The 13821-nt window shown below is 35.0% G+C and overlaps 1 protein-coding gene across 2 annotated transcripts in view; it reads left to right on the top strand.

Moving 5' to 3' along the window:
- Positions 1-13821, top strand: part of LOC129272419 (uncharacterized) — a 38209-nt gene that overhangs the window by 15173 nt on the left and 9215 nt on the right. For both annotated transcript variants that reach the window (XM_064107587.1, XM_064107588.1), the window contains 10 exons: positions 460-797; positions 1295-1405; positions 1815-1944; positions 2366-2467; positions 3027-3179; positions 9635-9715; positions 10648-10984; positions 11267-11578; positions 12260-12504; positions 13390-13518. In XM_064107587.1, the coding sequence (XP_063963657.1) occupies positions 460-797; positions 1295-1405; positions 1815-1944; positions 2366-2467; positions 3027-3179; positions 9635-9715; positions 10648-10984; positions 11267-11578; positions 12260-12504; positions 13390-13518 (1938 nt within the window). The remainder of the gene's footprint in view (positions 1-459; positions 798-1294; positions 1406-1814; positions 1945-2365; positions 2468-3026; positions 3180-9634; positions 9716-10647; positions 10985-11266; positions 11579-12259; positions 12505-13389; positions 13519-13821) is intronic.

Here is a 13821-nt window from a genome sequence, read left to right as displayed (position 1 = left end):
CTAATAGAACAGAAGATCTTAGCATGGTCTTAGGAACTGGGGAGAACGGACTGGTCAATGAAAAAGGGTGAACAAATGTTCAGAACTGTTGGCAATGCTTGAAAAGAGGGTAGAAAAGTCCGCACATACCCATACTGCCACTATACGTGAGTGCCGGCCCTCTCCCCGGACTAAATATCTATATGTTTTTTAATTTAATGGTTTATTTTTTATGAATCTTAATTAAGCAACCTTGCGTGTGACGTCAGGTTCTCTAGTGGAAAGAGTTCCACACACAACTACTGCCCATAGATCGATAGATGCGTTGTTATTTTCATACTGACAACCCCGAATCAGTACTGGTTCGATCTGGGATATTACAAGTAAGAGAAGAAATTGCTACTGGATTCCTTTTGGTTTCCTAATGAATCAATATAAAAAAAGGGATATGAATATTGTAAATCAAAATGTTTCTTTCAGGATCATAATGAATCCGGCCCCTATTCGGAAATTCGAGAATTTCGAAATGAACTCCTCATGTCAGATGGCAAACGTTTGCCTGCAGTCGACAGAACTTCAGAAGTACTTTACGAGAACAGCGCTGTTTCGCCGTACGTCAACTTTAATTCGAACTCACCGGTCCCCGTCTACGAAGGCATGGATGACGTCCCTTTGGAACCCGAGCAGGAGTATCGTTTATACGATTGCGTCCCTTTGGAGCATGAGTATTTTTTACCAACAGGGCAGTCGTCTCCTCACCGCGGTTCTCTGAAGTTACCAGTGACAAGTGAAGCCATGGAGATGGAGGCATTGTGCAGGTAGTATTGACTGATCGATTCCTGCTTACACTTAATCCTAGACCCGGATCCTAGAGAGGGGAAGGATGAAGATCATTAGATGGCGGCCGACGTTACATAGAGGTCTCTCCTTAAATTTTCATGCTAAGAATAATTGGATTTGCCGCTATATTTTTTTTTGCGTCTTTAAGGCGGAAATTGGTGAAGTTGATACTCCGTAGTATTAGGTAATAGACATGATGGACTAATGTGACACTTAGAGGAGTCGCATAGAAAGCGCAATGGATTATGTTCATTGCACCTGCACATAACCTCTGAAATGGATGCAAAGCAGACATTTGTTCAGTGCTCCGACGTTATGGCTAGTGAAGGTACCTTTTTGCTCGCTCGGTCGCTACATTTGATCGCACTCTTGCTCCCATACGCTGCAATTTTATAAATATATTTTTAATCTATTTATCATTTAATATTTTTGATTAATAAGTTATTTATCTATCTATTCGTTATATTTTTTGTAGGAAACTAAAAAAAGAGAAAGTTGCGGGAACGACTAAGATACTTGTCGATAAATCGACCCTAGTTCGTGTTTTCACCAGTCTATCACTCAAGGAAATCCATGATTGTATTTTGTGAGTATACGTTTCATATTCGTTTGCTTAGTGTATAACCACACCATTAAAAAGGATTGGTCAAAATAACAATATGTCGGTGAATATCTGTCCGACCGATAAAAAATGGTAAAATCAACCAAGAATCTACGGGAATTTTGGGTGGATATTGACTTTTTATATCGGATAAACCGGACCCGACCAATGGTCAGGTTTAAACGCGATTGCCTGACCGGACGCGATAACCTGATGTGATGTCAGAAGCCTTAACATTCTAGAGGGTACATCTGACCACTACTCGTTCAAAAAAATCATTCTTGGCAATCTGGGACAGTTCTAAGAGTTGAGGACTAAAACTGATGTTATTCAATGTGGCCGGGGATTATGGCTTTTAGTGTAATCTTTACATTTTCACCCCTTTTAATGGCAGAGTTACGGCAGTTCCTCCAGAACTCAAGGATTCCTTTCGGGTCGGTGACCAGTGGTTGACGGTCAATGGTAACTACCTAAGTGGGGTGTCCTTTGTCAAAGACTGTGTCTACACATCACATAAAATCGAGGTATGCACTGCTCAAGATGTAGTAGAATAGTCTTGTCGTGGCAATATACGTGTGTAACATTGGTCGTAAATCCGAATTACTAAAGAAATGGAATTTCAGTTCATAGAAACAGGGTGACAAAAATCGAAGAAAACACGAAGATCAAACAAGATAAACTATTTTGAATTGAAGACATGCAGACTGTTGATATCTCCGTCAAAAGAAATATATGAATTTCATGATTACGTGTCCCACATTCACTCTTCTCCACTCCTCTGTAGCTTTTCCTAGTTCAAAAGCCACAAAGCATATTTCACCGAAAGGAACCGTCCAGGCCTAATGGTCTCTGGCGTGTTTTTTAATGGAAAATGTAGGCCAAGTTCATCAGATACTGAAGTCGTTGCATTTTTAATTATCAAAGCAATTACTATTTTCTGTATAGATCGAAATCACAGTAAGAAGAATCCCTTTTGGACAAATCTGTGATTTCCCATGGACTTCAAATAACATGGACGACATAGGCTTGGAACTTATAGGGAACGAGGTAAGGAACAGATCTTATTTTAATAAAAAGTTTAAATGAACTTGTAATCAATGCTGTATTATAACTGATCTCTAAAAGGTTTTGCAAAAAAAATGTGCAAGCCGCGAAGTTTGCGTAAAATTCGCCCGTGATTCTTGGAACATTCACATTATTCGTACATTGTTCGTAATTGTTTACCGGCTAATTCATCAAGGCGACAACAAACATCGTAAGAACTTCGCTCGAACGGGGCAAGAATGTTGTTACAGGATTTCGGACAAAAAAGAATTCCCCGAATTTGGACTCGAATTTGTTTTTATATTCGCGTCCTTTGCAAAATATCGTCTTCACAAAGTAATTTTAAACCCTAATAATGACGGCATTGTCGTGGCCTTGAGCCGAGACACCATTAGCTCCTAGGCAGGCGGAATACGAGGCCGAAGATATATCTTTCAGCCTCGAGACCGAACTCTAGAACGATGCCATTATCGATGCATGCAACTCTAACAACGGAGTACTGTAAGAAAAATAATATTTTTATATATCAAGTAATTTTCTGATTATCTCTTTGTGGGTTTAGATTCGGCTGGTATCTTCAGAGGGGCTGGCCTACCGTAGAGGATATTTGCACTCTCATGAAACTCAGTCTTTGAATATCGATGGCTTGAGATGTAATTACGTCATCACTGAAATCAATTTTGATCCCGTTCGTCCCGATGCATCGACAGCTCAGGTAATCCTAACATCTCTGACAAAAATAAAGTCTCAACTTCTGAATATCACATTATTCCATGCAAAATATGACTATCATAATGTTGTATAATCAAATTAATGTCAAATTGTTGGACATTGCAAAATGCTAATATTTAATAGCGCCTAATACTTTGTTCCAATGGGCGAGGTGGGACTGTTGCTGTTGATGTTTTGGTCTTCTTAAAGTTGCTAAACATCAAATTTTACCCATCAAGCGGAGACGTCCCAGTCCAGAAAACCACATGCCAATCAATTGAGTATCATAAAAACGGCCCAAGTCCAATATTTCGCGAAATTGAGTTAAAGGACATGTCCACCCCAACAAAAAGTTGATTTGAATAAAACGAGGAAAATCCAACAAGCATAACATTGAAAATTGCCTGAAAATCGGATGTAAAATAAGAGAGTTATGACATTTTTACATTTCACTTAATTTCACAAAATAGTTATATGCACATCCTGGTCGCTTTGCAAATGAGGGGACTGATGACATCACTCACTATTTCTTTTGTATTTTATTCTATGACATATGAAATATTCGAATTTCCTCCTCATTGTCCTGTGAAACAACGTCTTATTCCTCCCTGAACATATGGCATTACCATTGTTATATTTTATGGTTCATTTATGTCGGTCCTTGATGACAAATTGGTAAAAATTGAAATATTGTATAATTCAAAAAAAAAAAAGAAAGAAAAGAAATAGTGAGTGATGGACATCATCGACTCTTTTTACAGTCATATCATAGCACCCTCTCCCTTCTACTTCTTACTACAGAAGTGTACCATGTATATGAATGTAAGAATGGCCCAAATCCATATGATTCTAAAAACGACCAAAGTCCACCAGACAAAAGGCCCCGCCCACAAGTAACATGAATATTAGTGTTCATAAAAGAAAATGTATACTTGAATTTGTTTTATGATGTTCTCTGGTGTCTTTTGGCCAAATATACTTAAATTGCCCAAATTAAAAAAAAAATATCACTTTGTTTTTTTTTCGATTTTCTCGAAATGATCTCCTATGGACTTGGGCCTTTTTTATATTCATATATTCAATTATTACAGATCTAATTTCATATACCTGCATGATATGGTGATTAATTTTGTAAAGAGATCATATTCGACCAATTGAAGTCAAGATATGTGTGTATGTGGTAGGAAGCGTCCCCGGTCAGCGTGGTTAGTACAGGGAGGTAAGTGTATTTGTGCTCGCGTTAATATGTCCGAAAATGAGCCCAGTTTGGCGGTTATTGATAAGTGAGTCCCCGATTGTCAAATACAAGACTGTGTGTGATGCATAGGTGTGTGTTTTTTTTTTTTTTTTTTTTTTTTTTTTTTTTTTTTTTAATTGTTATTAATATTATCATTCGTCATTACTTAAATACGATAAGGACTTTTTGCTATGCAGAATGAAATACCGGTATGCATGTTTATACGAGATTAGTTATATCGTATTGGTTCGGTGCACTATATTCAAACTCTTTTGAAGTTGCACAGTTTTCGTGTAGGTGGTATACGAGACTGACTGGACTTGGCGAATCTGTTTAAATCGGTCTGTTATCTAACTGAAAATGTTTATATAGGTTATACAAACGTCAACCTTTTACCTTGACACATCTATAAATCCTTTTCCTTTCCTCTTTAAAAAAGGAAGAAAAGGAAAAAGAAAAAAACCTGTTTTTGAAAAAGATCGAAAACAACTCTGTTACTTAGAAAAAAAAAAAAAATTATTGGTTACGGGAGGGCCTTTCACGCGTGGTCCTGTTGTACATAAAGATGGTTTACGGTACTTGTGTGTGCGATTGTATCCCTCACACAATTTTTCTTTTATTTGAAAAGGGGTATACAATGTTATTTGGATGTAGTGTGGGGTGTTTTGGGTTTGGGGTCTGCTCGCAGTCTGGAAGAGGTATTTATTTCAGTTCGTCTTATCTTTGTTTGGTGATAAAATGGATATATGGTATACGAGCTCACGGGAGACACGAATGTATTACTTGGTTTCATTTGTTTAGTACAATAAGACGTTTGGTTACTTACAGGGGTTTGTAATGCCAAATTCTTCCTGGATTACTTTAAATGTTAGAGGGTTAAGGGATAAGGTTAAAAGAACACGCATTTGGGAGTGGTGTAAAAGAAAAGGGAGTGATGTGACGTTTTTACAGGAAACATATAGTACTATAGAAGTAGAAGAACAGTGGAAAAAAGAATGGGGTGGGCCAATGTTCTTTTGTCATGGGTCAAACCACAGTAGGGGTGTTCTTATATTGCTCTCCCCCAACTTAGATTTTAAAAGGGATGTTGTTGTTACAGGTAAAGAAGGAAGATACATTATACTTAAAGCAGAAATCCAAGGGGTTAAATTTTTGTTGGGAAATGTGTATTTTCCTACAAGAGACAAAGTAGCACTGCAATGTGACATTTTAAATGAGCTAGATAAAAGTATTCATAAAGTTTTTGATTCGGATTATTCGATAATATTAGGAGGAGATTTTAACACTGTAATGGACGGGAGTATGGATTATGAAGGGCCAAACATATCAAAATCTAGGTTTAGTGCAGTTTTGAAAGAATTTTTGAATAAGTATGATTTAGAAGATATATGGAGAAAAAGGAATCCTAATGCTCGACAATTTACTTTTAGACAAAGGTCGCCTTTAGTCCAAAGTCGTTTAGATTATTGGTTTATATCATGCAGTTTAGAGAAATTAGTGAATAAGTGTGAAATCTTAGTATCAGTAACACCGGATCATTCGGGCATTATTCTACAATTTCAGAATTTGAAAGAAAATTATGTTTACGGAAATTCATACTGGAAATTTAATAATAGTCTTTGTATGGATAAAGATTTTATTAAAGAGATGTATGATATTATATCTGAATTGAAAAATGAATGGGCACCTAGGTTTTCGAATAAATTAGTCTTTTGGGATTTTTTAAAAATGAAAATGAGGGAATTTGCTATGAAATATTCTCGGGAAAAAGCAAAATTACGAAAACGCGAAATAGAAACAGTAGAGGCTGAAATCAAGACTTTAGAAAAGCAGATACTCGAAGATTCATCGAGATCTGTGATTGATAGAATTAAATTGAAAAAGATAAGTTAAATGAATTATATAATTTTTCTCGGCAAGGAATTAAAGTTCGCTCTAGAGCAGATTGGTTTGAGGAGGGGGAAAATAATATGAAGTACTTCGAACAACTGTTAAAAATAAATAAGAGGAAAAGTGTTATTAAAGAATTAGTCAATGAAAATGGAGAAATTATTAGGGACAAAAATAATATTTTAAAAGAAATAAAGATTTTCTATGAAAAATTATATTCTTTGAAAAATGAAAGTTGTTATAATAACAGTTTATTTTTTAACGACGTCTTAAAGTTAAGTGAACAGAACAGAAAACTATGTGAAGGTAAAATAACAAAAGAAGAATGCTTTAAGGTGTTAAAAGAAATGAAATGGAATAAGTCACCTGGAAATGACGGTTTTACCGTAGAATTTTATGAAACACTTTGGCCAGTGTTAGGGGATTTGTTGGTAGAAGTATTAAACGAAACATATATAAGAGGGGAATTAACAATTTCTCAAAAACAAGGGACTATCACATTGATAGAGAAGGAAGGAAAAGATGCATTATATATTAAAAATTACAGACCTATTACGTTATTAAATGTTGATTACAAAATATTATCTAAGGTTTTGGCAGCAAGGATCAAACAGGTTTTAAACGAAATAATTCATTATGATCAGGTGGGATACATAAAAGATAGAAATATTGGGGAAGCAGTTCGACTAATAGAAGATATATTATTTTACTCTAGACATTACCTGGAGCAAGGACAAGGATTTTTGATTGCGGTAGATTTTGAAAAAGCTTTTGACTCTATATCTCATCAATACTTATTGAAAGCACTCAATTTTTTTGGTTTTGGAGAGTCATTTTGTTCTTGGGTGAAAATACTATATAAGAATATAAGTAGTTGTGTTATGAATGGAGGGTATTCCACCGGTTACTTTAATGTAGAAAGGGGGGTCAGACAAGGTGACCCACTGTCGCCCTATTTGTTTTTGATTGCAATAGAATTACTGGCGCATGAAATAAGAAGAGACAAAATTATTAAAGGGATAAGTTTGGGGGAGCATGAAATAAGACAGGTATTGTATGCCGATGATATGACAATCTTTTTGAAAGACATGGATTCAATAAAAAGGTTGCATTATATTTTTGAAGAATTTGAAAAAGTCAGTGGCTTAAAGGTAAATATGGACAAGACACATTTTATGTACATGGGTAAGGAAAATGGAAAAACAAATGACCCTGTATATGTATTTGGAAAATATGTTAGGGAAGTTAAAATTTTAGGAGTAATATTTTCAGTTGATTTTAGATTAAAAGATGATCTGAACTATAAAGAAATATTAAGTAAAATAAAAAAGCTTTTAGGTTGGTGGAAACAACGAGACTTGACTATTATGGGAAAAATACATTTATTGAAAACATATGCATTGACAAAGATAAATTATGTTTCATCCATCCTTGTTGTCCCCTCATGGGTGTATATAGAAATCGAGAAATTATCATTTGATTTTATATGGGGAGGGAAAGACCGTATTAAAAGAAAAATTATGTATCAGAACTATAATTGTGGTGGGGTTAAAATGATAAATTTTAAAATATTTGTTAGAACGCAGCGTATAATGTGGGTAAAAAGACTTTTGTATGGAGAAAAAAATCTGGGGTGGAAGTTATTTTTTGATTATTCCCTAAGTTCAGTTGGAGGAAGGTTAATTTTTCTATGTGATTATGAAATGAAAAAGATAAAAAGTAAGTTGAATATTCCATCTTATTATTTGGAAATGCTAGATGCTTGGCAAGAGATTGATAATTTAAGGCATTTCAAAGGTTCTAAAAATCCAATCATTTTCAATAATAAGAATATTTGTATAAAAAATAAGATGATATTTGATAAAGATTTATTAGAACGAGGGTTAATTAAGGTTGAACATATCATTGACAATGGACATGTTAAACCGGTCGCATACTTTTTGAATCTTGGTATGGGAAGTGATCTTTTGTTTACCATAGGTGAAATATATCATGCAATTCCAAGTGATTGGAGAAATGATTTAGGTTCGATACAGTTTTGTGAGATAGACTTAATTAATTTTAATATAAACTTGCTTCTGTTCGGGAGGGAAATTAGCTTTAAGGAGGTACCATCAAGAAAAATATATGAATATTTTATTAAAGAACTGCAAAAGTCATATGATTTACAGATAAGAGATGGAGAAAATAATTATAATTATACAGAGAAAGAAATTGGTGAATGTTTTTTTAGACCAAGAATAACATTATTAATTGGAAGACATAGGGAATTTCAATTTAAGCTTCTGCATGGGGCAATTTACACTAGAGTTAATTTGTTTAGATTTGGATTTGTTGAAGATAATCTCTGTTCGTACTGTAAACGGGAAACAGAAACATATTCACATATATTTTTGTCTTGCTTAAAGGTCAAACTGATATGGGAAACTTTGATACAGCGATTTGAATTAGATGAAATAAAGGACTTGAAATGGCGGGATATATTTGTTGGTTTGTCAGGCAATACAAATAGAATAAAAAGTTGTAATACTATTATCTTTATGGTAAAATATATATTATTTATATTTAGAAAGGAGGGGGTATTACCAACCATTGACGATATACATAAACTTATTTTAGAATATAAGGATCAAGAAAAGAAAATAGCTATTAAAATGGGGAAATTAGGGCGGCACTTGCAAAAATGGGAAACAGTAAAATTGTGTTAAGGTTAAGTTGTAAGTCTTTATTTACTTTCAATATATGTAATGCTTCTCCCGTGAGCTTGTTATATTCAAAATTGTTTATCGAATTGTTTTGTACTTTTAAACATGATTTATTTATGATGAGTGTGGGCAGATCTTCTGGACAGTGGTGTGTTGTGTGTGTGTGGTGTGTATGTGTGTGTGTTTGTGTGTGTGTTGGGGCGGGGGGAGGGAGGGGGAGGGGGAAGTTTTGGTCTTTAAGATTTTTTTATAATAACTGATTTCATTGTTTTCTTTAAGATATATATGATTCATGATTTTATTAAGTTAGTGAAAAAAAAAGTGAAAATATGAAATGTCAAGTATTATATGTGATTTGAAATGTTAATTTGAAATGTTATGTATTTTTTTTTTGTTCATGAAATCAGAATAAAAAACATTATTCAAAAAAAAAAAAAAAGTGTGTGTGGGGGGGGGGGTGCGCGCGCGCATGTGTGTGTCGTGTACAAGGTCGTGTAGATTACAATCCATATACGTTACAATCTTAGGGATATATATAATAATTTGTTACAATTCACAGCTTTTCATATCTTTGTTTCGAACAACAAGTTATAGCTATTGCCTAAAGATTATTTTTATTCGATCTAGGTCTGGGATATGATCAAGAAAGCAGGCAGAAAGATCATTCTCATTCTACATCCACAAGATTTCTTCAACAATCAGAGCAAGGTAATTTAAAAAACAACAAGTGTATACCTAGTTACCAATAATGTACATAGCATTTTCATGTTTTTGAAAGCAGGATAAAAGAGCAATGTAGATTAAATGCCTTGCTCACGGGCATAGGTGCCGCTGCCCGGGATCGAACCCCGGACTTTACATGTATAGCCTGGCACCTTAGACCACTCGGCCACTGGTAATGGTATGTCTGTACCATTCCAAATACACGTTCACAGATTTGTCTTACCTGATAAATGTTTATATCAAAGTGGATTATTCCACCACTTACGAATGTATAGAAATCCTAATAATTGCAATGACAATAAAATTATGTGAAATTTAACAGAAAATAGTCTGTAATCGTAAAAGAGGCATTGTTACACCAATAAAACGAACCATTTTTGGCTTCGTATTTAGAAAGTAGGATAATTCGAAAGGCTAAATAAAGTTCTTGTTAATATGTTATAAAAAGTATATTTTTTACCAGTATGTTTTTACTCCAATATAGACTCATAGATTCTAATGTTGAATATGTATTTTCACGTGACGTAATGACTGTTTTCAATAATTATGCAAAATATATCGATGAAAGTCAGTCGATCACCAAGATATATTAAGAGGGTTTAACCGTTATCGTAATGTGATTTTAATACAGTATTCGACTCGAAAAGGATATCAAGTGTCCAAAAGCATGATAATAACTATTGTAATTTGAATTAATGCACCCATTTTATCCGTTGCCATGACAAAAAAACAGAAAACCAACAAACATTACACAAACAATCAAATCAATAAAAAAAAGAAATTATTGTGGCATGCTATAAACAGAATATTAAAATCATCGTTACGATACTATACGAATCCTGATAATAAGCAAATTAATTTAGATTTCTTGTAGTCTGTGCAGGCCCTAATTAAAAAAAAATCCCACCCACTCACAGAGAGTCTTACGAAGCAGGATTTGGCAAACGGATGTAGCCTGTGCTGCCCATGATGCCCATCCTGCAAGACATGACGCTTGGTCAGTGTCTTCTGTTGAAGACTATATCGAAGCTGAGTTGTGCTACGTTAATAGCCGGTATGCCAAAGGTCTGGAATCCCGATCGTCATGGTCTTCTGAGGAATATCTAGAACCTGATGTAGCACCTAATGAGTTCTACAACATCGAAAGTGTAAGGGTTGAAGATGAGACCACACTACCACCCAGTTCAAGATTGATGGAAGATGATGCAAAATCTCCGGACAATCTTTCTCCTTCCTCTAAGAAAGATTTACCAGGTATTTATGTCCATTAATTAAGTTAGAGAGAGCGGTAGCTCTTTATAACGTTCTTTCATCTAGGCTATGTTTACGGTAATCATGCGAATCACTTCACCTTCCAGTGCCACTACTACTTATATGAAGAATGTTCATATAAGCGTGATGATTGTAACTTAGTAATCTTTATAGAAATCTTATTTTCGAATCTCGCCGTTTGTCTTGAAAATCATTCTTATAAAAAAAAGCCCACGCATTTATGGTGTCCGTGTTAATGCATCTGCTTGTCTATTGATTTTCAAGGTCGGCACTTTTGCGAAGGGGAATTCGACACCAATGGTGGAGTGATGTCCGTTTCATCCCATACAATGACCATTCCTCCTGGAGCACTGGATACGTCTGTAAAGATCACCTTGAGCGTTCTGAGAGACGTACCCGATGACGTCCAACTGCAGGACGGCGACACGGTCGTTTCCTATGGCTTCTGGTGTCAACCGTCCGGACTGCGATTCGCTGCAGGAAAACCAGCGAAATTGACCATTCCTCACAGTGCAAACCTCATCGATCCTCAGAAAATACAAACGGTCCTGTACTCGTGGAGCCATCATGAAAAGGGTGATTGAAATAAAGCCACAATCCCTAAACGTTGAATGAGTACTATGATCAGTGTTTTGTATATATGTATATGAAAAAATAAATGGGAAAGAGTTAAAAAAAAACTCTAGATGTCGAGAGTTCATCTCACGGGGCAAGATATTATGCTAAGTATAATTATTTTAGATTGGTTATTTGCTTAGAATATGATACGATAATTATTCCATGGATTAGGTTTAATAATGCACGAACTTTATAGTATTCCAAGAAGAGAAGTCATCCAAAATAATTATGATGATCTTTGATTGATTAAATTATTATTATTTAGACCGAGCAATATGGAACGAGATTGCACATCGGTTTTTACATAAGCACTTGGGGGGATTTATCACATTCCCGCTCTTTTTGGCTCTCTGCGACCGCCACTTCCCCGACAGGTAAACTATCATGATAGTTATGCGCACCATTATTGATATCGATAAACCCTTTTAATAGCTCTTTCATACATGTTCATAGAAACTGTACTTGTGGTTGCTGAACTCTTTACTCAGTAACAATCCTATACGTTGTTATTATCGAAATTCAGCAGTGATATTCAGAAGTGAAAGTAAAGAATTATGAACACTTTTTCAGTTTTGATTTACTCAATATATTGCCAATATTTCGTTTTTTCATCACCTGTTATTGTTACATTTTGAACAGATGGCGATGAATCAATGGCACCTGAGCGTATTGTACAGACAGCACAGACATGCCGCGTTACACCTCACAACATTGAGATAAACCTGGAACATTTTTCTGGAGGGTTTCTTGCTTTCATATGGAATTGGTTGTATATGGATAAAAAGCTCATTTCCATCATGCCCTTTCTCCCGAAAATGATGCCAATATCCAGGAAATTGATAATGGAGCTCAGAATGGTTGACAAACCACATGGAATTTCATGGGTGAATATATGACCAAATCAGTGCAAGGAAATCTCACTGAGGTGTTCACAGTTCTTCTATTTTTGTAATTCTATTTGAAGAAAATGCTTACTTTGATTTATAGAGGATATAACTGTAGCTCCCATTTGAAAAAAGGTACACTCAACAGTATAAATGTATGAAAATGTTTACATTAAGAACATTTATTCATCAAACTAATGACGTCAGTAATACAGAGAGTTTAAGAAAAGGATGTCCTGAAAAGTTTAAGATCCTCTAGATTGCAGGGATTTAATATAAATCTAGATGGACTGTAGTTCATAGAGACCATTCGAATTCTTGGGTTAGTTTGAATCCTACAGATTCATTTCTAAATCTCAAACGATTCAAATAAATCCAAATCCCTCGAGATTTAAAACTAATATTTTAGGGTTCAAACTAAATCCAGAATTAGATCGGTCCTAACTATACAGCCCATCTGGAATTATGTTTGATCCCTACAATTAATGGACCAGTGGAGCAACATTTAGATTTCCAGCTACACAAAAAAGTTATTCAAAACAAAATAAAAACAAAAATCACGAAAGCAAACGAGTTCAATTTCTTGCAATGAATAGCATCCAAACATCGTGTTTGTTCCAGTTGAGATGAAACAAAAGTTATTCACTTTATTCGTTAGAAAAATTAGCAAACCCAACCGTCATGACCGTTCATAAAATGTCAAATATTCCTATCAACTCAACAGATATGGATATGTTTGGTACTGTTTGAACCCTTGATTGTGCGATAGGTTGGCCTATAATATCAGGATGCAATAACTTCCCCATCCAAACTTTATTGCCGGGTAATTTATTTCAGAAACTTTCATTGTGGCTTGATGATTGTGCTTACGTTTAATATCTACAGAAAGACTTGCATGTTCTGGACCAGACTGCAAGGTATCACCCAGCCAAAGATGACGACGATGAGATGATTGTCGAGGATAAGGATCTTAAAGTTAGTCTAACATTGGAGGATGACCCGCCTGTAGACAAGGTGAACCACAAAATGCTTGTACTGGGCAACGCTTACAAAACCCCCAAACGGGGGAAAACATTTTGTACAATGGGCAGTTTCTCAGTCTGTTCCTTATTAGTGATTGGTGATCCTTTCTTTCTGCTAAATGATTTTTTTTTTCCGGTTTAACATAATGGAAATGAACTCTCTATAATTCTCATCGAATCTTGACAAATTAATGTTCAGTCTGGAGGCTCGGTAAAAAAAAAAATATATATTTATCTACAAAATGTACACAGAAATATAACAAAAGGTTAATTCAAATGCTTGTTAAAAACGATA

Source organism: Lytechinus pictus, chromosome 12 (assembly GCF_037042905.1).
Source record: "Lytechinus pictus isolate F3 Inbred chromosome 12, Lp3.0, whole genome shotgun sequence".
Lineage (NCBI taxonomy): Eukaryota > Metazoa > Echinodermata > Echinoidea > Temnopleuroida > Toxopneustidae > Lytechinus > Lytechinus pictus.
The sequence above is the reverse complement of the archived record's forward strand: the minus strand, read 5'-3'. Positions and strand labels throughout refer to the sequence as shown.